This window comes from Liolophura sinensis, chromosome 12, assembly GCF_032854445.1.
Source record: "Liolophura sinensis isolate JHLJ2023 chromosome 12, CUHK_Ljap_v2, whole genome shotgun sequence".
Classification (NCBI taxonomy): Eukaryota; Metazoa; Mollusca; class Polyplacophora; order Chitonida; family Chitonidae; genus Liolophura; species Liolophura sinensis.
This window is the reverse complement of record NC_088306.1, coordinates 16,736,847-16,763,988: the sequence shown is the minus strand read 5'-3', so window position 1 is coordinate 16,763,988 and position 27,142 is coordinate 16,736,847. Positions and strand designations below refer to the sequence as shown.

General features: G+C 39.7%; 2 protein-coding genes across 2 annotated transcripts; one reads left to right on the top strand and one right to left on the bottom strand.

Annotated features, from left to right (window-relative positions):
* Positions 1 to 315: 315 nt before the first annotated feature.
* LOC135479230 (activating signal cointegrator 1 complex subunit 1-like) lies at positions 316 to 4,052 on the bottom strand. Its single transcript, XM_064759031.1, has 6 exons — positions 3,836 to 4,052; positions 3,229 to 3,407; positions 2,518 to 2,654; positions 1,627 to 1,746; positions 1,134 to 1,332; positions 316 to 889 (listed from the first exon to the last, which is right to left on the bottom strand). Exons 1-6 carry the CDS (start codon positions 3,984 to 3,986, stop codon positions 773 to 775), a joined length of 903 nt encoding a protein of 300 aa, XP_064615101.1. The 5' UTR covers positions 3,987 to 4,052; the 3' UTR covers positions 316 to 772.
* A 2,134-nt stretch (positions 4,053 to 6,186) lies between these two features.
* Positions 6,187 to 25,567, top strand: LOC135479234 (uncharacterized). Its single transcript, XM_064759034.1, has 17 exons — positions 6,187 to 6,268; positions 8,278 to 8,431; positions 9,253 to 9,333; positions 10,219 to 10,290; positions 10,899 to 11,170; positions 11,551 to 13,044; positions 14,408 to 14,501; positions 14,954 to 15,120; positions 16,873 to 17,565; positions 18,584 to 18,625; positions 18,862 to 18,938; positions 19,466 to 19,649; positions 20,413 to 20,633; positions 21,263 to 21,379; positions 22,936 to 23,081; positions 23,526 to 23,669; positions 24,752 to 25,567. The coding sequence occupies exons 2-17, from the start codon at positions 8,317 to 8,319 to the stop codon at positions 24,997 to 24,999; spliced, it is 4,167 nt and encodes a 1,388-aa protein (XP_064615104.1). The 5' UTR covers positions 6,187 to 6,268; positions 8,278 to 8,316; the 3' UTR covers positions 25,000 to 25,567.
* The last annotated feature ends 1,575 nt before the right edge of the window (positions 25,568 to 27,142 follow it).

Here is a 27,142-nt window from a genome sequence, read left to right as displayed (position 1 = left end):
ATACAGATGACTGGTCTTTCACATTGCAGTCAAAAGTGTTTTACATTTGTTGCAATTCTGGATAGAGGACACTGAGCAAGGCTCTGCGAAAACTAAAGCTTGTGCGTCTTTCCGACCCCTATTTTCTGTTCTGTGACTAATGGAAAAAGTGTCGATTCACAGAAACGCACAGGTGCACCACCATAAAGCCGAGTACTGGACAATCTTCCTGACAAAAGGTCCAGTTGTAAGGGTACACATGTAAGGGGTCCAGGACATTCCTGAGGATGGTGAATTTGGATGGGACAATAAAAGATTTGAACTCACAAACTCCATGGTGAGAGACTACAGTGATCATTTTTATATCCACACTTGACCCGCAAGGGCGTTCAGTTCTCTACCATACATGTAAATATGATTAATTCTTAATTCATTATGAATATTTACAAAAAGTTTTTTTATCCATCATCAATGTCCTCTTTAATAAAGTTACAAGGAGAAACCATTGTTATAACTTCAAGCGTACAGAAGTAAGAGTTGTTTCCCTTTACAGCAGAAACAATAGTCCCTTGCATGCATAATAACTGTCCTCATCAGTTGAATAGCGCTTTGACAAGAGTTACTTCCCTTTATGACAGAAACAATCGTACTTTACAGGCATAATAAATGTCCTTATCAGTTATATAGCGCTTTGACAAGAATTACTTCTCTTTATGGCAGAAACAATCATCCCTCACAGGCATAATAACTGTCCTCATCAGTTGTATAGCGCTTTGACAAGAGTCACTTCCCTTTACGGCAGAAACAATCGTCCCTCACAGGCATAATATCCATTATCATCAGTTGTGTACCGCTTTGACAAGTGAAGCTCCTTCAAGTGAATTTCACCAAAGTCAACATCGCCAAAATTCTGCAGGAGAAATGAAACAAAAGACATTTCACTGCTAATATTAAACAATGATACAATATTTATTTACTTATTTAATTATTTTATTTCATCACTGTTAAACATTGTACTCAAAAGCTTTCATTTATTTTACTATCAACCTAAATTAAAGTATAAAGTTCTTTGACCATGTTGGCTTAAGTCTTGCTTGACAAAATCGAAAATTAAATTAGAAAATTTCAAAGCTAAGACCAGGTACCTACAGTACCTTCAGAATATCTGTGGCATCAAACGACTCTCTTGGGGGTCCTTTCTTGTTGTCTCCCTTGGATACTGCGACACCAGTGGGATCCTTCCTCATCAGAGAGTTGATCACCGTCATGTGGAGTTTGACACGCTCATGCTCTCTCTGCATCAGTCCAGCAGCCACAAACTTCTCAACTAGCCTCTCCACTAAAATCTGCAGTCTGCAAATAAAAAATGTTGCACATTAAGTACAGTGTAATAATGGCCAGAAAAGGTTGTACATGTACTGTGCTAATGACAGGAAATGGATGTACATGTATTTTAATTAGGGCAGGAATAGGTTGTACATGTATTTTAATAGGAAAGGAAAAGGTTGTACATGTATGGCAAATAATGACACATAAGTGCCGTAAGGTGCCTTTCACTCGTCCACAGCACCTGGATCATCGTTCACGTACCTAGAGCTCATACCTCAGTCATTAGGGACATGGTACCTGTTTTACATCACAACTCACCTGTCTGATGATGACAGGAGGTCTAATTTAGCATACAGGACATCCACAGCACCTGGGTCATCGTTCATGTACTCAAGGCCTTGTACTTGTGCAATTAAAGGTTCTGCTTTCAATATAGGACTGCGGGGGCATAAGCAAAAGATACAAATTGATATATCGTTGCATAACTTACTGGAAAATCTGACTGATGATGTAACATGACAGTGGACACCAACATTAATCCAATGGCCACAAGTTCAGTTAATTTGTTAAATATAACTGATTTTATTTTTAGTTTTAAAGTTTCTTTGCTTTGGGAAAAAGACAGAACTTACAAAAAAAAGTTATGAATTATGATACAGTTTAAGTGATAGAGAGCAGTTTTCCTTTTTTGCTTTAAAATTCATCTGGGTTTAAATGCTGTGGTGAAGAATTCTGCACTTCTGTGACAGAGGTGAGGTTCTGAATATGGATGATGGAACTGGAGTACCTGGAGAAAATCATCACCCTTCACTAGGTACCTGACAAACCTCCTGATTTAAAGCTGTTGTCGAACTACCAAGAGCTCAGTTTGTCCCTGCTATCTCATTGGTCAGGGGTTGATCAGCCACAAAGAGAACAATGCTTTCTGGCAGAAGAAACCAGCCACGGACTTCCGTGCAAGTTAACACACTCTATGATTTAGTTATTAGATTGGTGTTTTACACCGTACTGAAGAATATTTCACATATACAACAATGGCCAGCATTATGGTGAGAGGAAATGGGGCAGAACCTCCGGGCCAGACCTTCCCACGTAAGGCTGGAGAGGAAACCAACATGTGCTGGACTTGAACTCACAGCGACTGCAATGGTGAGATGCTCCTGGGTCATTGTACACAATCTATGAATCAGTTGAGAATAAACCACTTACTCAACTATAGAATCCTGGCAGTCCTGGAGGAGACTACGAGCAGCTTTGATCTCAGCGTCGCTCAACAAGACCAGCATGCCTAGCGTCAGGTGTAGCTTGTCAGGGTTCTGGAATATCGTCCCATCTAAACCTCGCGCCTTCAAATCAAACACAAGTCCAAATGTGATAGGTTTGCTTGTTTACATGTTCATTACAGTTACTGTATTTCACCTTAAGTTTGGTAAGTAAAAGTTCACTCTGAGATGCACATAAAAGCTATAATGATGATTGTGTTGCCAAACTGAATTTTTTCAAATAAGAAATTCATCAAACTTCACAAAACAACCCCCAAGTGACCTTATAAGGTGAATGAATCAGACTGAGTCAGAATTTAGAGAAATGTGTCCCTTGAAAAATGCTGAAGTTTTGGTGAAATACACGTACTTTCATCAAATGTTAAAAATTGAAACGCGATGTAGTGAACAGTGATGTACAACATTAATCAACACGTCAACAAGGCCTCACGAACAGTAAGAGAATCCACAACTTCACTGTTCAAAGCTGGGATTGAACCTGAACCTTGTGTAATCTAGTAAATGAGAGGTAGCATCTTAACCATTCAGGCATGATTCACTCCTCTTTCATGCCCATATCTCTTCATAAAAACTTCATAAAACCAGTTTCTCAAGAGAATTTTAAAATGATACTACGCCTAATCTAAGCAGGCCTTACCCCATCACAGTGTAGCAGAACTTCGGATTTGAAATCCTGAAAACTGTCCTTGATTTCCGGACTGTTCATAGGTAGAGATAGGAAGTGAGTGGATGGTAGTTTCTGGCGTGCAGAGTTCACTAACAACTCTATGCGTGTCTTGGCTGACAACACACCTTTCCTGTGGTGACCTACAATAACTTAAAATGCCAACGAACATGACTGATGACTTTTATCTTGGATAAGAAATGATCTACACAGAACTTGAATGTATAAAAAGTCAGAGTTGGGTGAGCCAACTCTATCAAAAAATGAAATAAACCTGAAAACCTACCTTTTCTTATTTCCGATCTTGATGAGTTTATGATTCTCATGCTTTTTTAAGGCTTTCTAAGAGTGTAAACATGTCATCAACAGGAATCTTGCCCAGGAAATATTCCATATTTTCCCAGAATTACATGATTTTTAGGTTTTACTTTCAGTTTTATATCCTCCTCTAACACTCCTCTATATTCTCCATCCCGTAAAAGCAACATTTTAAAATGCTGTGGCCTTAGCAAGAGATGCAAATAAACACTCTACATGGGAAAAAGAGTCAGGTGCAGTTCAGAGATTACTGCTGGTTTACCTATAGGCCCCTCTTTTCCATGTCCCGGGATTGTCAACTGAGTTTCTGTCTCTGTCTCCAACCTTCTTTTTGTCTCGCCTTTCCTCCCGAAAAGAAACTTGAAATAAGGGCTGGGGACGTCCATGAAATGTCGAAATTGACCACTGTCCATTTCTTCAATATTTAAACTGGCGCTGGTATCACAAACCTCATCATCCCATGTGCTACAAATCCCTCCCTCTGTGGAGAGATACAGAGAGATATTTTACAATATCATACATGTACCTTACAGTTTCTTTTTAATTAACTGCTAGCAGATACATGCAAAAATCTATCCTGTAATTTCCACATCTTTTTAAAATTAAGTCAAAAAAAAAAAAAAATTGAAAAAAAAACCTTTTCTCCTTTTGGCTTATCTAAAGGAAGAAAGTAATTCTCAGTCAAAAACTTTTCACATTTTCTACCATGTAACTGCACCACATCGAATTATGTTCATGTATTCGGCATCCAGCTTACATATTATTCAAGAATATGTCCACCAACTGCAGTCAGGTCCCTGCATGAAAGTCATATAAGAAAATCTTTTTCTCGAATTCAAGTACCTAAAATCCAACCAAAAAGACTGATCCACATGAAGTTTGAGTCTCTCAAGATTTCTCTAGAAAAAAGCCAAAATTGCAAGAAAAGATATTTCGAGAAAAAAAAAATGGTGATATTTCAAGAAAAACCTATCAACATAACTAAATCAAAAATTATACATATTCTTCATTTTTCTTTTCCACAGCTAACATCAATAAGCTTTGAACTGTATATCAAAACAGGATGTTTACAATTGAAAAATCATGAGCTTTCATGGAAATCTCAGAATTTAAGTCTTTCTTCAAGGACTTTCAAGGTCTTGAAGCCTTAAAACAAAATTCAAGACAAAGCCCTTAAAAGTATTTCAAAGAACAGTAAGAACCAGATCTGATGTTATTAAAATTAAGTGAGAGTAATCATGCTATCAAAGGCTTGTTTCAAAGGAGCGATCTCAATGGTCAAGGTATAATGGCCTCAAGCAAAATACATGTAGTGTAAACCATTGGGCCCGCAAAGATGTCTTAATTATCAGCCAATTGCGAGATATAATTATGCATATAATCATTCAAGACATTCATAAAGCCATAGTCAGATTTTTACTAATTTGTCTGGCATCCCCTAGTGTACCTATCCTTTGTTGTGAGAGTAAAATATTCTCCACACCACTTCACCTGTAAAAATGACCTCGTCTTCCACTGGCTCGACCTCTGACCCTTCTAGTGATGTTGGGTTTCTCCTGTAACGCCGTCTGCCAATCTGTATGATAGGCGGCCTTAGGATATCCATGCTGGTCATGATGTCACTGTACACAAGGGAGACAGCTCTGTACTATGTGACAAATCTGGAAAACAATTAATCGCCATATTTCTTTTATGTAATTATTTGACCGGAGTTTCAATTTAGACTTAAGAATATTTCACTTATGTTACAGCGACCAGACTTATAGGCAGGGAAAAATCAGCTTTTCAGTTTGCAAGATAGCTGACATAAAACTAAAACTGAACAAAACCTGGATTTGAACATGTGCCCTCAATAGTCAAGGTCGTATTGTTTATGAAACATTGGCCTGATTCCACAAAGTCATTTCTGACTAAAGTAAAAATTTAAAACCTCTTCAAAATGCTTAATTTTTGGATCTGAAAGTTGAAATTTGGACACATTTGTCAATAGGTAACATCACCAATGCGGTTGCTGCGGGTTCAAGTCCAGCTCATGCTAGTTTCCTCCCCAGCCGTACATGGGAAGGTCTATTACCAACCTGCGGATCGTCTTGGGTTTCCTCCAGGCTCTGCCCAGCTTCCTCCCACAATAATACTGGCCGTCGTCAGGCAAGGGAGATATTCTTGAGTACGGCGCAAAACACAAATCCAATAAATAAATCTTAAGATAACACTGATCAGGTGGACACAACATTAATTTCTAAAGCTGAATAAGCTTAAAGATCAAGTATCCTTTGTCACCCCTAAAAGATCAAGCCCCAAGATGCTGAGCTCACATTATCGACTCAAGCCTGCTTCGTCTGCTTAAAAACGTGTAGCGAGCCACATGCGATACGACATCTAAATCTGTCAAAAGTCCGGAAAAACTATATCACATGAAAGCTGTTTAGGAAAATGTCTCAGGATTGTGTTAGAAATAAAACTAAAATCTATGGCAAACTTGCCAGCCTGGTTTCAGGCCATCATTAGATGATGACCTGGATAATTCTAATGTAATAAACATTTCGTTTCTTTCTTAAGTGCATAATTTTTAAAACATTCAAATTCCGGAAGTCGTATCCCATCTGCGCGAAACTGAAAATATGGCCTTGATGGAAAGAGAAAATTGTGTAAGAAGACGATCAAATTTGAACGATTTTCGTTGTTCCTGATCGAGGTAAGAAAAACCAGGCATGCCTTAGCAATGAGACCGAGATTGGTTGCAGAGTCGTAGGTCAATCAATGACAAATTGGATGCACAAGATCTTGGCGAAATCCTATAACATGTTTCCGCTCTCGCGACTGTCAGTGTCACTGCGAGTGTCCGTGTTCATGCAGCTGTAATCAACGACAACGACACCGTTCATATTTTTGTTTACTGCGGAGTAAAGAGTGAGTAATATGTTCATATTTTAGGGTGATTTTGAGAAGGTTACATTCCTGTTAAACACTAAGCGATAAGTAAGACATTGGGAATCCGCGAAATTGTATGCAACTTTTGTGTATTGTCTGTTCAGTAATTTTCTTCCTGGCCAAAAAAAGAACAACAACAAAAAAAATCTGTTGTTTTGTAAGCAGATAGAGATGTTGCCTGCTTCTTAGCGTTCATTGCAAGTTAATATTATTTAAACAGCTACCCATGGTCTCAAATCTAATGAGGCAGAACTTGGTCATATTATATTTACTTAGTGTTTTTCTTTTTTAATTTATAAGTTTATTATTTATGGCTGATGTAAAATTTTGGATTCAGGTCAAAGAACTTGCTGGATAAACTGTTTTCTGCCAGAGCCAGGATGTTATTGTTACAGTGGTAGTGTGCTTAGATATAAAATTAACCTTATCCAAGTATTAACTTGACTCATAGGAGATATTGTGACAAGGTAAAATGCACTGTTACAGCGCTTTCGTGTGACTGTGGTGTCTGACATTGGCAGAGATAAATATGTCAACTTAGGTGATGACACTGACCTGATCATTTTAGATACTGACTTCAAAGACTAAGAAAAAATATTTAAATTATACATACAAGCAACATTTCCAAAATCACATTCAGCCCCGCTCTGCTGTATCCTGCACATAGGTAACGAGCATGCTGGTAGCAGTCACTCTGGCTAGCAGGCATTTTGACTATAATCCATGACTTGATTAGGAATATAATTCATTTACTCTATCTCAGAATAGTTCTTGTAGATGGACTGTTATATAAAAAGTCTGGTAATGATTGTAATACTGATTCCACTGAAAAAAATTACCATGGATTTCATACTCCCACCTCCTTCTGACTCCAGGCAATCGATCGTACCTGTGTATGTCCCACAATAACGCTGGCTGCGTTATAAGTGAAATATTCTTGAGTACAGCGTAAAACACCATTCAAATAAATAAGTAAATACCTCTGTATGCTCATTTCTTTCATTTTCCAGTTGAAACTTGAAGACTATCATCTTAATTCACCACCCTAACCAATGAAACTAATTTATATGGGCACTTTCTTGGGGTCACATTAACCTAGAGAACTTTGAACATACCCAATGGCTCATGATTGACAGTCATTTTAAGGAGTCATGGGTTCAGTCTCTTTTAAGACAGAGAATTTCAAAATTCCTCTGCAGTGCTTTCATAGGTTTCCTATGTATGTGTGGAAAACACAGCATAGCTAGATGAGGGAAAAGTAAAATGTAAAAAGTGAGAAAAAGGTCACATATTTTCCTATGTTGACTGTTAGAATTTAGCAAGCCAAGATATACTATTGTAATTCTTCAACCTTTTGACATGTTCGCGAGGTGTTTATTCAAGCATATTCTGAAGGCATTATTCTGTGTTGACTGCTAAAATTACACTTTTTGTGAAGTCCTGAAACTGGACAATTCAACCAATGTAGTTTTGTTTCCAAAATCAAATAGAAAATGTGCATAAATTAGACTGAAAGTTGTTCTATCAGATGCGAAAAGGTACATGAATTAGGGTAGTACATGACTCTCTTGTAAAAGTTTAGACTTTATTACACCACAAAATATCAGAATGAGAATTTTGACACAGTTTTGTCTCGTTCTTGTGACTTCATACGGAAGGTTTATAGAAGGTGTATGGAAGTCTCTTGGTTAAAACAAAGTATGATTGGATGTAACCAGTTTTCTCTTTCTTATAGACTCTTATTTTTCAATTTCAAAGTTAATTCCTTTGTAGGTGGTGCATAGACAAGTTGTATGGCCAAGTGGCTGAGACATGGAAGTTTTGACTGAGGTGATGTCCAGTGAAAACGAAACTTTGAAAGTGGAAACTATCAGCTCTACGGTGTCAACTGAAGAAACTACTGACCAAAACATGCCACCCTTTGAAGGTTTGTTAAAGCATCGGCATATACATCTGACAGTATTTTTTTCTGTTTTTTTTTTACCATTTCTGTTAAAACTGTAAAATTTGTTCATGCTCACAGCTGTGCAGACTTCCATTATTGTGTCATTAATGCTGTAAACCTCTGTAACATTTAAAGATTTGTGTATTCTGATCATTTAGGATAATGGTGATCGGAGACTCGAGGACGAGATACACAGGCTGTCCAAATGACACCAGAATGCACTGTTTTCTTCTGTGATGTTGTAGTGCTTGTGTACTTCAGATATTTTTTATAAGCAAATATTGGCCAGTAATTGGGACGTAATAAAGGAAAGAACAAATGAGTTCACAGCTTTGGACCGTCTTCATATAGGCGGGAAGAAGTTTTACGAAGTCCCTATTACAATGATATGAAACTCCCATACAACCTCCAATACAATGATTTACCATATTCCTTTGCCTTGAATATATTATTGCAGAGCAACCATATTTTCACATTATTATTTTTCTTAATGAGGTTGTACCGGAGATTTTCTGCATATGTCCATGTGTGCTAAGGAAATCAAAATTTCAGTATTTACCAGCAATTGATAAAATTATTACCTTTCCGTTAAGATCAGTGTTAAAATGATTCTTAAGCCTCTGAAAACTCTTTATAATGTTAGGAACTTTATAACTATTAATGAAAATGTAATTATTTGGGCTTTTTTAAAATAATAGCAAAAACATGATTGGATTTTTGGCTGATAGATTTTTTGCCAAAAGTCCCTCATGTAGCCTCTTTAATAGAGAGGCTTGTAATTTTTGCTGATACTATGTTTTCAGCGGGTGTTGAGACCTCTGGTGTGGTCAAAAAGGTAGCCTTTGATGATATGCCCCTCCTGGAACGACAGCCTAATGAGACAGGTATGGGTAGATCTCGTGTTACAACATATATATCATTCTGTTAATGTTTTCATAAATTACTCTGGTGTAGATTTTTGTAGTTGTAGGCAATCAAATATTGGTCTTCCTGGGTCATGCTCCGGATTGAGCCATACAAAGGGTAATGTGGAAATTGTGATATCATAGTTGGGAGACCTGGGATCTAACCTTGGCTAAAGACTTAAAATAATGGTACTTGTTGCTGCCTCGGTTGGTGCTCAGCACTGGGAGGTTAGAGTAAGGAAACAGGAAATCTTTGCCCGGCGTCATTGAAATGTGATTGGATGGGGTGTCTTTGGTATGGTACTTCAGTGGGGATAGTGCTTTGGCGGCATTACTTCTGCCACAGGAAGACACAGTATGTGTACACACATAATGACTCCTTGTCATCATATGACTGAAAAAATTGTTAATTACAATATAAAACTCCAAGCATACATGTACATACATACATACAGTATATGTAGCACAAAGAGAGGCACGTTATATCAAGTACTGGTTGGCCAGGTGTCTGTATGATGTGACTGGTGCAATGTGTGTAGTATCTGCGACATGGCTTTCCAGTGAGACTGCACTATAAATATGGCGACAAATATGGCGACATTGGATCCTGCCTACTGTATAGATGGAACCACTGTTATGATGTGACTGAAGTAATGTTGAAAGAAGTGTTATGAAAAGAAAAGAAAAGCGACGAGTTTTGGTCTTTATCAGCAGTCCTGTTAATACCCTAATTTGTCATTTACTTACCACATAGTCCTTAACTCTTCTGTAAAATGGGACATATAGTGTGAGAAGTACCATTGATACCTTTCCATTGTGCTGACTTGTTTAATATTAAAGTGAATATCTATGTTTGTGTTTCAGTGAGGTACACCAGCCCTGTCCACAAACCTTTCCTGGAAAAGGAGCATCATGCTGTTACCAAAGATGTCAAAGGTGATGGGAATTTGTTGTTTCATGGGTGGTAGTTTGGGGTCTCGGGTGAGAAATGGGAGTGGGGGGTATATAGGGTGGGAATGGGGGTCGGAAGAAGGGGGTTGGGAGAAGGGGTCGGGGGGGGGGGGAGAGGGGGGGGATCTTGGGTGAGAGATTGGGGTCTGGAAGCATTTACATTCTATTGTAATAGATTAAGTGTTAGAGTTCAGCCATATGCTTGAAAGTGACATAAAACACCCGTCGAATGAAACATTTTATTCACTATATCAGGTCTGCAAGAAATCACAGCTCCCATACATTTATATGTGGTAGAATGTGTTTTTGTCATTAAAACAATGGACTTGCCCACACAGTAATGCGGGCCACATAAGTGATATTGTTGAGCATGGCATAAAACTCCTATCAAACTCCATTCCAAATCAAAATGGTAAGGCCTTAGCATTTTGATTCATTGTTACCTCCGTTCAAACCAGGGTGCTTTGGGTCTTGTTCTACACCAAGAATTATCGGTATACATGTATGTGTTGCTCTGAGGTACAACTGTGAAGCCAGAGTGACCATTCTAACTTTGCAGCGTGTAATTTTCTGAACACTTTATTTGTCCTCAGATCCATCTGTGGGTCCAGGTAAAGCTGGCCTGTTTAACCTTGGCAACACCTGTTTCATGAACTCCGGGTTACAGTGCCTGTTCAGCAACGCTCACCTGGTTAAGTTCTTCCTGAACCAATACCATCTGAGCAAAGCTAACGAGGACACACTGACAGGTACTTTCACCAAGCTACTCTACAAGGTCTGGAGCTCCCAGTACGCCGTCATCCATCCGCTGGAGTTCAAGCAGACACTGGGCATGTACCACCCTCAGTTCCAGGACTACAGACAGGTATGTTACCGTGTAATATGAACTTGGAGGAAGTCAGTGGTTTACAAAGAGCTCTCCCGATTTATTACACTGACCACCATCATATAAATGAAATCTTCTTGAGTATGGCGTTAAACCACATAAATGTATAAAAATTATACATATCCGGTAATTCTTCAACCTTTTTGCATGTTTGCAAGGTGTTTTGTTTAAGCATATTATTCTGAGTACATTGATGAAATATAAATACTTTTTGTGAAGCCCTGAAACTGAACAATCTAACCATTGTAGTTTTGTGTTCAATATCCAGTTGTAACTGTGCATAGCTTGTACTGAAAACGGCTCTTTGATATGTGAAAGCGTTGAAGAATTAGGGTAACAAGTTTTCTTATAATTTGTAGCACGACTGTCAGGAGATGCTGGCTTTACTCCTGGACACTCTACATGAACAGCTGAACGCGGCAGTGCATGCACTACACCCACCATACCCCAGCTTTGCAGCGGCATCTTGTTCCTCGTCCTACGACCACACCATGCACTCTGCCAGCTGTCCATCACCCTCTGTTCAGCCTGATTTTGTGTTAGAGCCATGCACAGCCAACAACAAGGTGTCCACCGCTTCTCTGGCAGTTGGCCATATCAAACGTGCATCGGGTGATATTAGTATCCGCGTGAACAGAGAGGCTGAAGTGGAATCCCCAAGTGGTAGCGTTGATTCAATCCGCAACATTGAAAATCCAATGGATTCAAAATCGTTTCCACCTTATATACTCAGTCAGTCACATCATTTGAACGAAGACAGCAATTTATCATGTCAGAGCTCGGATTCGGAACAGTCTGTCGCAATCAGTCGCTTGAAACTGAAAGACCAGAACAAAGAAACTCAGGTGTCATCTTCAACGGACTTGCCTCAGGAAGCTGCTGACATGTCCGATTTGGGCGTGACAGTGTCAAACTCGCGGTACTCTTTGCCAAACACCATGAACAACTCAATCCCTGAAGGCATGTCCCAGCCTGAAAGCTCCTCCTCTTTCACTGCACTTCCCCCTGCTATCAGTCTTTCAAAACCTGCTGAAGTCTCAAGCTCACAGGAAGACAGTATCATTGCCATGGATGATATTTTCTCAGGCGCAGTTCCGGGGGAGGCGGAATCCTCCACTGTGGAGAGTGTAGACGCAGCAGGTTGCATTTCAGTTCCAAACAATGTCACCCCAAGAGCACGTCTGCCGACCTTAGAAGATCTGTATGCCAAAGATACGAAAACACTGAACACGAATGTGTTGGCTACAGACTATATGGATGAAGAGGTGCAGGTGGACAGTGAGAAGTTTGCAAAGCCCGAGAACACAACAAGACCCACAGAGGGGTTAGAGAGCATTCATGTTAATGAGTTGGCGTTGACGACAGAGCAGAAGAAAGACAAGCCCCGCCTAGTGAAGGATACCAATATCCAGGCTGAAAATCTGAAAAAATTTCGTTTTGGCGGTAAAAATAATGCACCTTCTCAAAGTTTTGAAGCAGACTCAGATGATTCTCTGAGCATCAACAATGTGAAGAGAATGAAGTTTGAAGGCACAGAAAAAAATATAAAACGGCAAGCTCTGCATAAGGTGAACCGAGAGAAATTTCTTTTCCACAAATCGGACATTTTAACAACGCATAGCGATGCTGACTCCAGTAGCGAAGACGATGGCAACAATGACAACCTTGTGGAGATGGGTGAAGAAGGTCAGAGCTCAACTTCCCGTAACAGCCCTGTGGAGGTTTCCCATCATGCTGAAGTTGAGAGCGCCACACCAGAAAATATTGAGGCAGCCAATCAGGCCTGGAATGAATATCTGGAGAAAAATCGTAGCATTGTCGTGGATACATTCCAAGGGCAGTTCCGTAGCACTGTAAGTTCTGCATTAATGTATATGTATATCTGTATTGTTTAAACACTCCTAGGGCAGGTCAGGTGATGTTACAAAGTAGTTCACTGTATTTGCTAGGGCCTAATCTAGCCTCAGATAAGAAGAGGGTGGAACCACCGGTGAAGGGCACCTCATTGTTGAATAGTTCGATTCTTGTACATCTTTAAGGGCCTTGGTTCCTACGGTTGAACTCCACCCCACTACAGGTATATGTACCTAGCCCCAAAATTCAGTCTAAGGATGGCTTGTATTTGCTGATATGTGGAGAACTCTGCTGTCCCGGATGTATTATACTTCCCCAGGCCATCATTAAAAAGTTGTTTGTTGCAGGTAACAAACCCTATTTTTTGAAGTCCGGTCAGTCGGCTTTTTTTTTTTTTTTTTGAAAGTAAATTGAAAGTAATTCCCGGTCCACATAATCTGAATGTTAATGGACTAATTGCCTGTCAGATTGCCTTCACCTGCTTCAGGGCATACATTAACGACTTTAAATGCTCTTTAAAAACTTGTTTTTATAAACGAGTTCTTTCACACTGAAGTCACTCGCTCCTTCTTGATTCTGGATCCAAAATTAGATTTGAGTAAATTTACAAACTTTAACCCTAAACAACTGAAGTTGAAAGGCATCCATTGCTTTCGCCACTGTGGCGAAGGGACTCCAGGCATATATTTTTGGCAAAATTATATTCGCCAAACCTAATGTGGCTAGTCGAAGCCTTGCGAGCAGATAATCCGAATCTTATAATGAGTTCGGACTGTTGCTTTTTTCCTTTTTTTTGACGCAAAGGGCACTTCAAGGGAATGGCAGCATCAGGTAATCGGACGCTGAGACGGGTGGGAGTAGGCCTTGTTTGCCCCTCAAATTTGCCCAACAAAGTGCATTTTTAGAGACAAATATATGCCATAAAATGTTACATTTTGTGTTGAAACTTGCATTTTTATGGTAGATTATGCTACATATTTAATCTGAGTATAATCAGGCAAAATATCAAGTATATCAAATGCAGTACTTTCTCTGCCCTTCTCCCGATATCATATATACAGAGTTTGCCGAGCTAGTGAAAATTCGGGCGCCTCATGTATGAAAGTTTGTCATTTATATGTCAAAGGCCTGTGATTTCCTCTCTCTGGTTTCCTCCCCCCATAACTCCAACCACATGTTTTTGATTATGGTGTTAAACACCGATCGATCAATCAGCCCATCCTTCCTACACAGCAGAATGGTTTTGTTTGTTTTTCATTTCCATACACGAGTTTCATTTATACATGTGAATGTAGCTGGAATGAATTATTAATTCGACCACTTAAATAATTATAACCCTGTGCCATGTTGTTGCTGTTGTAGGTGATATGTTCTGAATGCCAGCACGTGTCAGTAACTCATGAACCATTCATGTACCTGTCAGTACCATTGCCCCATGCCATGGAGAGACAGATTAGTGAGTTATCTCCCCTTACTCCTTCCTGGCCAGAACCATTGTATATACCCTTCTTTGACCTTTTCAACCACCTCTGCGATAAATGTAGAGAGCTATGGGATGTAGAGAAATAATTTGCACAATTTTATAAGCTTGCATATTTAGCGACACAAACAAATCATTTTTGGTGTCATTTTCATTATAATTGTAGGCATAAATTCCAATGAAAAAAGTACTTTAGAGGTTAAAAAGGTCAAATATTTACAGTGTATATACATTTATGTACAGACACTAGATATGTTAGCAGATATTTTGTTTGCTGTAATTTTGGAAATGATTTTTCGTGACAGAGTTGCTAAATTCTTAAGTGTGGCTTTAAACATCACTTATTTGTAACATGTCATAAACCTTACACAAAAGTGACAGCATGATTATAAAATTCAGTGTAAAAAAATTGCTCTTTTTTTCGGCAGGTGTGATATTTATAACATGTGATATGCCACCAACACGCTATCTGTTCACAATGCACAAGAATGACAACATTCAGAAGCTGAAGAAGGAGTTGAGGACATTGCTAGGGCTTGAGAACTGTGACATCATCATGGCTGAGGTCCTCGATTCTCACATCTCCAGGATTCTGGTCAGTATGATAGAATACGTCGTCTTTACCCCCAAAAAGGCAAATAAAGGTCATAATATACTACCTTTGGTGGTGAATCTTTCCCAAAGAAACCGTAAAACTTTTGTCCTAAAACATGAAATAGAACTTTTATATGTACTGAGCTCTCTTGTACAAAATACAGGCATAGATATTGTAATACCTGGGAATACCCAATGAAAGATAAAACAATGTTCAGATAAATGTCAGGGGTGGTATCTCAAAAAGCAGTGTATGTCTGGAGCTCAGGTTGTACATGCATATAAAGCACAATATGACGAAGGCGATGTTCCATTGTTGACGTTTAAAGGATACATGAAACACTTTGGTTTTATGGCTTAATGTGCAGATTATCATTTGTAATAACATATAACAGTACAAACAAATTTTCAGCTGAAATTAAGTAGCTTACAGTGGTGACGTCGACAATGATTCCAATTTAAAAAGATCTCTCTAGGGGACAAACCGTACAGATCTGGCTGAATTGGGGGCAGGGGTGCGAGAAACAAACTGAATGGAGGCAAGTGTAGGGGCGCGGATGGGCGCTAAGCTGGCCAGAAGAAGCCATGCAGTGCCTGTGTACATGTCACCTTACACACACTGTAGTGGCACAGTTCACTGGGCTCGGGGCACTTCAGGGTCGTTCACCAAGATCTGAGCAAGATCAACGATGACATAATTTCTGAAAAAATCCCACCACTGATGGAAAATAAGCATAATATAGAGGGGTAATAGATATAAAAATACACCCAAAATGAAATTTTTTTAACAAAAGTTCTGGGGCATATTTTTTTTGCCTTTGGTATAGAAACATAATTTTTTTTATAGTTTTCTAGTTCGTTTTCATGTATCCTTTAAGTTGTTTATGTATGGAGCAGAAGTTTTTGCATTCTTAAGCGAGCTCTTTGGTACCCTTGCCACCAAATGTAAATTCTTTGGGTTCATTGTGGTCAAGAGCTTAGCAGGTGTGGAAAACGAGCTGAATTTGTTTGAAACAGTGTATACACAAAACAATGGGAACATTGGCACTAGCCTTTGAGGGAAAACAAGCTTTCATCATACATATATTGTTGTCTGGTATTTACATACTATAAGTGTGTTGTTATCTGATATTTACATACTATAAGTGTGTTGTTTTCTGATATTTATGTATGTGCATTGTTTTCTGTTATTTACAATATGTTTGTTTTTTTTCTGGAATTTGCATATGTTTGTTGTGTTCTGGTATTTATGTATGTGTATTGTTTTCTGATATTTAGACATGTGTATTGTTTTCTGATATTTACATATGTGTATTGTTTTCTGGTACATGAACTTATGTGCATTATTTTCTGGTGTGTACAATGTATGTATTTTGTCTGGTATTTACGTGTGTGTATTGTGTTCTGGTATTTACATTAGGTGTATTTGTCTGGTATTTACATGTGTGTATTGTGTTCTGGTATTTACATATGGTATGTTGTGTTATGGTATTTACAATATGTGTATTTTGTCTGGTATTGACATGTGTACTGTGTTGTGGTATTTACATATGGTATATTGTGTTATGGTATTTACAATATGTGTATTTTGTCTGGTATTTATATGTGTGTACTGTGTTGTGGTATTTACTTGTGTGTATTATGTTCTGGTATTTACAATAGGTGTATTTTGTCTGGTATTTTCATGTGTGTATTGTGTTGTGGTATTTACATGTGTGTATTGAATGTTAACGTCAGTGCTTCTGTTTTGTAGGATGATAGTGTGATGTTGGGTTATGTGAATGATTCTACACGTCTCATTTACGCCTTCAATATGCTGCCAGCACCTCCCCCATTGATCTCTGAAGGGGAGATAACTGAGATTGAATCCATGGACCAATCCCCTACTGATAAATCCTGCCTATTGAATACATGTACTGGCCAGGAGTATGAGATGAGGTGCAGTTCATCAACAGCGACGTGCACGTCTGCGGAATCCACAGAGCAGGACATTTTCTCCAATGTGGGTTTGTTTTCCACTCACAAACTGGAAGAAGACAAGGAGGGACTTGACATGCCAGACACTACAAGAGACATATCACCAGCTGTGTTGGAGCAGAGACTTCCGCTTGAGTTGGATGAGCCCATGCTACCAGCAGGGGTGGCAGGATCTGGATTTTCGGCTGGTTTTGATGGAGAAACGCCGAGAATGAATTCTCCAGATTTGGATATCACTGGTGTCCAGGCTTGGTCATCTACGTCAGGATCCAGATCAGAAGTGACTTCTTCAGATTACGTTGTTGGAACCTGGACCATGGATATTGTGGTTGACCCACCATCCCAGCAGGTAGACGTTCCTAGCACGCAGCAGTGGCGTTCATGTGCAATCTGTTTGGAGGAGATGGTGGACAGCGATCTCATGGTTCATCCGTCATGCGAGGGCACGCTTTGTCAGAGCTGTCTGGAGGTGAGTTTGTTGTGTGAGGGCATAATTTGTTAGAGCTGTATGGAGATGAGTTTGTTGTGTGAGGGCATAATTTGTTAGAGCTGTCTGGTGGTGAGTTTGTTGTGTGAGGGCATAATTTGTTAGAGCTGTCTGGAGGTGAGTTTGTTGTGTGAGGGCGCACTTTGTCAGAGCTGTCTGGAGATGAGTTAGTTGTGTGAGGGCACACTTTGTCAGAGCTGTCTGGAGGTGAGTTTGTTGTGTGAGGACACACTTTGTCAGAGCTGTCTGGAGGTGAGTTTGTTGTGTGAGGGCATAATTTGTTAGAGCTGTCTGGAGGTGAGTTTGTTGTGTGAGGGCACACTTTGTCAGAGCTGTCTGGAGATGAGTTTGTTGTGTGAGGGCACACTTTGTCAGAGCTGTCTGGAGATGAGTTAGTTGTGTGAGGGCACACTTTGTCAGAGCTATCTGGAGGTGAGTATGTTATGTGAGGGCACTCTTTGTCAGAGCTATCTGGAGGCGAGTTTGTTGTGAGAGTTATCTGGAGGCGAGCTTGTTGTGTGAGGACACACTTTGTCAGAGCTGTCTGGAGATGAGTTCGTTGTGTGAGGGCACAGTTTGTCAGAGCTGTCTGGAGGCGAGTTTGTTGTGTGAGGGCACACTTTGTCAGAGCTATCTGGAGGTGAGTTTGTTCTGTGAGGGCACACTTTGTCAGAGCTGTTCCTCTGCAGACAGTCTGCAGCAAATGACCCAACAATGTTATAGCATAAACAAGTTGAATGGGCATTTTCTTTCTAGATGCAGCAGTTGTGGTTACTCTTAGAGACACAATTGATTCTTAACCACCAAAGATTAGTGCAATGATTTCCTGGGGCCCATTCATGTAGTGTTGCTGTAGTCCTTCCTCAAGCTGGTGTGAAGTAGCTATTGGGTATCTGGTGTCTTCTTGTACAGCTGTTTAGATAAAAGCACAGGCTCTAGTATTGAATATTAATCAGTTTACATATATATGTATATATTGTATTGATTTTTCTTCTTGCAGATGTCATTCAAACATTATGGAGATGTTGCTTTTACCTGTCCAGTGAGTTATCTGTTATTTTCCAAAGAATTTTCTTTGACAACAAACACGCACTAGTTCATCAGGGCCCCATTGTTCAAAAGTGTATTAGCTAATACTGGTAATAGGTCATATTTTATGTTTAAACTTTTAGCCAAACTCAGCAGTCAATACAGTTCTTCAAACTCAAAGTATAATTTACTGGTTCCATACTTTTTGATCATAGATCACTGATGAAGGCCGTATGTTTCCTTGTGCAGGTGTGCTCTATCCCAGTCAACCCTGTGGAAGGCTTTCTCCCTCTGGGGGGCCAAAGTAACAGGAACTCCAAAACGAGGTAAGTTCGGTTCTGTGTGCGAGTAGACTCAGGTAGTGTAAGGTCAGTCTCTTTCAATGCTCAGCGTCACACTGTCACACAAGACAGCGTCCTGCCTTGTGTGACAGTTTTATGAGGTGCTTGAATATAACTTGAAGGTTGGCATTGCAGTCAGCATAGGTAAACTTGTCTGACCTGATGCTAATAGATCAAACTGTTTTAGTTTGATGAGAGGAACATTGTCTGGCAGTATGGTCTACCTGTACTACAAGCTTTTATTGTTAGCAGTCCCTGTGGCATTTCATGTGGACTTAAACCAGGATAGGGCAGGTGTCCATTTCTTCTCTCACTCCAATGTCATCTACCTGTATGGCAAGGTTTATTGTTTGTATTACCTGTTTCTTACATGCAGGCAGTTAGCAGTCCCCTGTGGCATATTGTCTGGACTCGGACCAGGATGGGGAAGGCGTCCATTTCTTCTCTCACTCCAGTGTGGTCTACCTGTATAGCAAACTTTAATTGTTTGTTTTACCTGTTTTTACCTGTAGGCTGTTAGCAGTCCATGTGGCATATCGTCTGGACTCTGACCAGGATGGGGAAGGCCTCCATCTCTTCTCCCACCCTAATGTGGTCTACCTGTACAGCAGGATGAGGGGGCAGGACCTATACGATCTGATTGACACCATCATACCTTTCCCTACAACCTTCAACATCTCTCTCACAGACGGACAGGTACTAATACCACCATGTTGTTGTCTTCTATGTGCTTCTGTGCATGTACATGTAACTCTCAGTCCGTTTGTCTGTAAGACTGGTATGTGTGTTGAAAATCATTAATGTGGATATGTGCCTGTACTGGGAATAGAGGTGAGTTTTTGTCATGACCTATTATTGATTGGTTGGATGAGCCTGGGACCTGGCTGACTGATAAGTTCAAACTATTTCAGCTCTGACAACAGTCTCGCTAAACTGTCACCTAGCATGTGTTTCTAAATTCTGACTTGTTGCAAAATATGTCTGACATGTTTGAAGCTAAACCTGCCTCCTTCTTATCTCATGACATCTCTGTGAGTGGATAGGTGAGACCTTCATTCCTGTCAGAATTTTCTTTTCAGAGCACAAATTGGTGAAGTAACAAGCAGTCTTGACTTCTCATAGTTCAAAACTAACCAGTTGATTGGACAAACAATGTAGAGAGACTGGGATATGGACCAGTTAATAGATCTTACTTTTAATAGCAAGATGCGCACAGGGAACTGTGTTGAACACAGCAGATATTGTCTTCAAATCAGCTCATGTTGACCGAACATCAGAGCAGCAGTCAGAATCAGGTGTCGGGGAGGGGGTTTACACTGACCTTTTTCCTGGCTCTCATAAACCTGGGCACTGTCATGCAAGGTGATACGATCTTTAGTAAAGTATTACACAGCAAACCAGTATTATCCATTTCCGCTGTTACTAAAAAGATTCACATGTTGTTGTTGTTTCCCCCCAGGGCCTGCACTGTTCACGGTGTGGTTTCACGGCTCACTGTACAGGCTGCCTGGTGCTCAGAGATTCAGAGGTGAACCTCCAGCCTGGTGACCATCTGACCATCACTGTGTCAGACCTGTCAGGGGTACAAGCCCCGCCCACTCAGGATCACAAGTCAATGGAGAAACTCCGCCCACGTGACCCCATCACCATTTATGACTGTTTCAGAGCATTTACAGAAAGGTGAGTGTGGCTTGGAAATGGATACAGATTTGAGGAATAAGAAAATAGTGAGGGCCTATATGTTAATTTCTAAAACAGGAATGTTTTGGTGAAAATTGGGATATGTGGGAGAGGATACGATATGTACACTAAAATGTAGGTTTTTTAAAAAATGTATTTGTATATTCAAGAACTACATGTGCAGTTAAAAGCCTCTCTGTTAGTTGCTTGGACATACAAGATGTAGGTATAAAACTATACTTTGATGAGAACGTGGAATTTGTAAATTCCCCCATCTCCCACTTCCCACTTTTCACAACTTGTCCACCAAAAGTGTGCTGTATATGTGTGTGTGCATATCACATGTGGGAAAGTCTGTGAGTAACTTGCCAAAGGCCTGTTGTTTATCCTGAACACCTCTGTTTCTTGCACCCATAAACCTGCTCACAATCATGTTAGTGAAAATAAAAATAGTATAATTAGATTCTTCAGTAACGTGTTAGGTGACAATCAGATATATAGATATATGAAAAGTCGTATGTTGATTTCAAAACACTTGGTGAATTTTTATGGTATTTACGGTGAGATATCAGATGAACACAACCCCTGGTAGTACCCTCAGTTATGGGTGATGTTGTTGTTGTTTACAGTGAGATATTAGATGAACACAACCCCTGGTACTGCCCTCAATGCACACAGAATCAGAGAGCGAGAAAAACCATGACAGTCTGGCGATATCCCGATACTCTCATCATCCACCTCAAACGGTAACCACAGTGTGCAGGTTTAGTCAGTCGTGTGTGTGTGTATGTGTGTGTGTGTGTCTGCAGACACAAGTTAAACTACCTTAAATGACTACAGATTTTGGCCATGATTAACAGGATCCTGAGATTTCTATTTATTTTAGAACGTCGTTTTGAGGTTTGCTTGGAATATGGGAAGATATTCTATTGGAAAATTGAAAGTTTCAGCACCAAAAATAAGATTTGTGACATTTGTTTGCCTCTAAAAATGCGCTTTAATTTGTGGAAGAAATTTTATGTCATTTATTGTAGTTAGGGCCTTCTAGCATACTCAGTGCCATTGAACAGAAGAAAGATGGCTTGTTAGAAGTCATGCCTTACAGTTTGTGTGGAGAAAATTTAGGCAAAGTCTTGGATGAATTTCTTAATAACTATTTGTATTGGCCTATACAAGTGTGGAGTAATGGTATCAACAGCAGAAAATAAGTTGAGCCTGATTAATTATATTTGTGACAAGTTTGTATACTGGCAATATGTTGAAACAGGATAAATAAGACAATTTGGGAATTTCGAGGTGGAAATTCTTTTGTCACTAAAGGTAAAAAAGTCCTTCTGTATCATGTGACTTAGGCAACATTTGTTGAGATTAATTTACCAGTCACCCGTCTCACCTTTTTCTGGATAAACTGAGAACTTGCTATTCAGTTAGCGAGTTTGAAAATCGGACACAGGGTGCCTATAACATTATCTGTTTCTGTGAGAAAAAATTTCCTAAAAATGGATAAATCCACTGCAGGTAAACAAACAATTTCACTTCAAATCGATCAATTCGACATTAAGGTACTCAGCTGAAGAGAGTTTGCATACAACACACGCATTATGCCAGAAAGGTTTTAAGTGCACTAATTTGACGTCTTTGTGAATAGAGGAGCTTTGAGTTCGAACGCTTTTGTCGCTAAAGGTAAAAATAGTCCTTTTGTATCAGAAATGTTTGGAAACATTAAAAGACATTAATTTACCTATCAAATGTCTCTGCATATTTGGATAGATCACTAACACGGCTTTGCTTCAGGAACTTTAGTTCACAAAGGCTTTGTTCCTCGATTTTCTCCATTGTTCGGTTTTTCTAAATAACTTTTTCGGAAACCTTTTTCAGGTGCCCATGTTATCGTAAATGTAAATAAAAATAGTTGCTCAACATTTCTGACAGGTCATGTGATACAGTAGAAGGTATTTTACCTTAAGCAGTGAAAGAATACAAACTTGAAACCCCCCTATTGCTGATTCTCACCACAAAGGATTCTGTAATATTGGTATTAGTTTGTTCTATGAACCTGATTTCTATGTTTCTTATTCAGATGGTACCCTATGTGGGAAGGTCTGGCAGCAACCTGCGGATGGCCGTGGGTTTCCCCCTGCCTCAGCACGGTTTCCTCCCACCTTGAATATTCTTGAGTATGGCGTAAAACACCAATCAAAATAAATAAAATAAAATATTCAGATGGTATGTTTACATGTTGTGTTTTTTTTGTCTCCATCCTCAGGCTCAGGCTTAAGATCTCTAATTTGTTTGTTTACAGATTTGTCTTTCATGAGTTGTCCAGCACAAAGATTGACAACAAAGTTGTTTTTCCTCTGGACAATTTGGATCTCAGCGAGTTTTTATCCGGCCCAAGAACCAAACAACTGCTCTATGACTTACATGGTATTGTCTGTCACTTTGGCGGTAAGATGATGCTCATGTTTGCCTTCTCCGAAAGTCCAAGTATTTATTTTCTCCTCACTTTTCAATCAGTACAAAAAAGGCATTTTTAGACCTGAAACAGAATTAAATTCAATCTTAAGTTTTCTTGGCCCAATCTTATTTAACTGGGAATGGGGCAAGCTGTTTAGTGTATTCAGCATAGCATTCTAGTGAGTCGGCACTGTGATTATGTCTGCATTTTGTGTAGTTCAGCATTATTGAAGTACATTTAGAATCAGTTACAATACATGATGTATCTTAGAGGTTGTGCAAAGTGTATCAAAGAGTACTCTTTTCAGATTCCAATATGCTGAAGATATCTTTAAAATTTTCCAATTCAAGTTACCTTTTTTGAGTATGTTCTGTGGTTGAGCTAATAAAATGACTGGTTGTGATAATTAATATGCTACAATTGAATCCCCCCAGGTGCTAATGCTGGCCACTATACAGCTTATACCAAACATCCACTGCTCAAGCAGTGGTTTTACTACAACGACGAAACAGTGACAGCGCGAGAGCCACGGGAAGATGACCACAGCAGCGCATACGTCTTGTTTTACCAGAGACAAGGTGTGTTTAATGATCACATAATTGCTTAGTAATACACATAGTTTTGGGGATAAATTGTCCAAGAGATAAAGGCATATTTAGAAATTGTTCACTCCTGTCGCGGAAGTGACATTTATTGGTGGGAGAAACCACCAAGTACATCCCAAAGCTGCTGACAAAACAGCAGCTTAAATAGAGAGATTGGTGACATGGCAAGCGTCTGGCAGAAGAACTATGAGGTCATTTTTATTTTTTTTAACTTCATGGGCCTCCATGGTCGAGGTGGTTAGTACATGCCATCGTGGCGCAATGACCCAGGAGTCTCTCCAATGTGGTCGGTGTGAATTTAGGTCCAGTTCATGCTGGCTTCCTCTCTGGCCATTGTAGAGAAGGTCCGTCCGTAACCTGCAGATGGTTGTGGGTCCCTCCCAGGCTCTGCCCGGTTTTCTCCCACCACAATGCTGGCTACTGTCGATTAGATGAAATATTTTTGAGTACAGACTAAAACACAAATCAAATAAATAAATAAATAAATATTGACATCAGAAGTTCCATTCCCAGCTCATCATAATGACGTCACTTTAAGGGCAGAACAATGTTACAGTAGAAACTAAAAAAATTGTGGGCATTGAGTTACGGTTATGTATTTGCCCTGAGAAGTGTGTCTATATAGCAGCATATCAGGGTCATAAAATGTTGCTTAGGAACATCACATTTTTCCAGGAAGATATCCTCCTGCCTTTCAAGCAATCCTTGAAAAATCTTTCTAAGATCAGCAAAAAATCAGGCAAAACATGCCACTTTGTAGTGAGGAACTGACATTGTAGGACAAATACCATAAAAGATAAATGTATATCTGTATCTGATCACAGTGAAAGACTTGGAGTATTTGATTTATTTATTTGATTGGTGTTTTACGCTGTACTAAAAAAATATTTCACTTATACCACGGCGACAGGCATGATGGTGTGGGGAAAACCAGCATGAGCTGGACTTGAACACACAACCTGACGGTATTGGTGAGAAGCTATTGGGTGACTTTGATTAGTACGGCACAGTGCGAAACAGCCGTAGTAACATTTGTCTCTGTCTATCCGTTTTAGGAACAGATACGAGGTTTGATCCTCTGACAGAGCTGAGGAAGTCAGCAGATGGCCCTGATCCGTGTAGCAGCACGTGTGAGGGGTTCTCAGTGACCAGTCTGTCAGATATCCGGCCCTCCAGCAGCGTGGAGAACAAAAACCCCGTCAATGCTGAGAACCTAGCCTTAATCCTGCAGAACTTGAAGGAGAGGAAAGAGTCGACGGTGCAAACGTGCGAACCCGACACAACATTTGATTTCTACCTGTAGTAGAATAATGTATGCTCATGTGAGATAGGTCAGTCTGGGGTAGAGATTTGTGGGTGTGCCAAACTTTACCAGATGTTGAGATTTAAAATAGGGTTGAGTAGCTGTGGTTTGCTGGAATATTAGCCATTAGAGCTGAGCCGCTGAGAGGCGCTATCTTTAGCTGCATTAGCCTTGATGGCTTGTTTTTGTGATTTGAACAATTTCTGCCTGTAGTGAGGACGTTGTTCTGAGAGTTTACAGTAAAGCTGTGCGACGGAGTGGTACAGCACAGTTTTTGCTGCTTATAGCCCTGATGATGTTATGAGAGTTTTCAGTAAAGCTTTGTGACTGAGTGGTATATTACAGTTTTTGCTGCCTTTGGCTTTGATTTTCTGACAGATTTCAGTAACACAGTGTGTCTGAGTGGTGTATCACAGTTTTTGCTACCTTTGGCTGTGATTTTCTGACAGATTTCAGTAACGCTGTGTGTCTGAGTGGTATGTCACAGTTTTTGCTGCCTTTGGCTGTGATTTTCTGACAGATTTCAGTAATGCGGTGTGACTGAGTGGTGTATCACAGTTTTTGCTGCCGGAAGTGGTGATGATGTTATGAGAGTTTTCAGTAAAGCTTTGTGACTGAGTGGTATATTACAGTTTTTGCTGCCTTTGGCTTTGATTTTCTGACAGATTTCAGTAACGCAGTGTGTCTGAGTGGTATATCACAGTTTTTGCTGCCTTTGGCTGTGATTTTCTGACAGATTTCAGTAACGCGTTGTGACTGAATGGTGTATCACAGTCTTTGCTGCCTTTGGCTGTGATTTTCTGACAGATTTCAGTAACGCGTTGTGACTGAATGGTGTATCACAGTCTTTGCTGCCTTTGGCTTTGATTTTCTGACAGATTTCAGTAACGCGGTGTGACTGAGTGGTGTATCACAGTTTTTGCTGCCTTTGGCTGTGATTTTCTGACAGATTTCAGTAACGCTGTGTGTCTGAGTGGTATATCACAGTTTTTACTGCCTTTGGCTATGATTTTCTAACAGATTTCAGTAATGCGTTGTGACTGAGTGGTGTATCACAGTTTTTGCTGCCGGTAGTGATGATGATGTTCTGTGGGTTTTCAGTAAAGCTTTGTGACTGAGTGATATATCACAGTTTTTGCTGCCTTAAGCAATGCTGATTTTCTCTATTGTTTTCACTGAGGCTGTCTGACTTCATGATACAGTACAGTTTTTAGCTGCAAGATTTTGTTTACAACGGTACAAACTTAAGTGCATGGAATTGTGCAGGTTACAAAATGTTGTTCACATTGCGAGACAATCTGTAGGTTACCCTTGGGTGTTTTTCTGAGTTCTGAACGTTGCTGTTCACCACTTCATCAGTATTGTGTGCTTCACTGTCACAGCCAGTAGTTCACACCTTGCACTTTTTATCCTCAAGGTGAACAGGGAACACTTGTGGGAAGCCCTCTTAGCATTAGGTGACCCGTATGGGGTAAAATGGCTTCATGCGAGTTAAGCCTAGGGAGTACTGCTCCCTAGGTATCCTTATCAACAAAACTAGGTAGGACACGTTTTGCTACTAATTGTAAGCATCCACCATTTTTGGTGTGCATGTATAGTGTGCTAGTGTGCTGAATCAGTGTGCTTCTAATTCAAATTAGTGTGCTTGTAATGAGGGTTTATAGTAGACTGTTTGTTCTGTGAATACCAGGTGTTAACCCAGATGGAAACTTACGTTTGTTTTTTTTTTTTGGAGGCGGTGGGGGGGGGGGGGGTGCATGGGGCTGTCGAGAGAGTTTGAATATGGTTTTGATTATCACATTTGTGTTCTCTGCTTAAGAGAGAGTTTGATTAAAAAATAAATTCTTATTCTATGATCCTATATCTTCTTGGTGTATGCTCAGTGATGTGGAGTTATGTGATTGTCAGAGGCTGAACAGTTCAGCATTGTATTTATGAATTGTTTTGCCATTATATGCTATTTACTAATTACTATTGTTCAGATAATTTGAATTTTCTGCCAGGTTTTGCTTGAGTAATGGATAAAAGAGCTGGAGGTTTTTCTAATTCCTAATTTTCTTGTTATGATCAAAGTCATCAACAACAAACTTGATGAAAAATTCAGGGAAATACCTTACAAAAGCTATTGCCAGAAAAGTTGTTG

Coding starts and splice junctions, on each gene's coding strand:
- LOC135479230 (XM_064759031.1), bottom strand. CDS start 3,986: ATGGACAGTGGTCAATTTCGACATTTCATGGACGTCCCCAGCCCTTAT. Junction 2,655..3,228: donor TTCTGCTACACTGTGATGGG/GTAAGGCCTGCT, acceptor TTTGATTTGAAG/GCGCGAGGTTTAGATGGGAC. Junction 1,333..1,626: donor CTCCTGTCATCATCAGACAG/GTGAGTTGTGAT, acceptor TTTTATTTGCAG/ACTGCAGATTTTAGTGGAGA.
- LOC135479234 (XM_064759034.1), top strand. CDS start 8,317: ATGGAAGTTTTGACTGAGGTGATGTCCAGTGAAAACGAAACTTTGAAA. Junction 13,045..14,407: donor AAGGGCAGTTCCGTAGCACT/GTAAGTTCTGCA, acceptor TTGCTGTTGTAG/GTGATATGTTCTGAATGCCA. Junction 14,502..14,953: donor TGCCATGGAGAGACAGATTA/GTGAGTTATCTC, acceptor TTTTTTCGGCAG/GTGTGATATTTATAACATGT.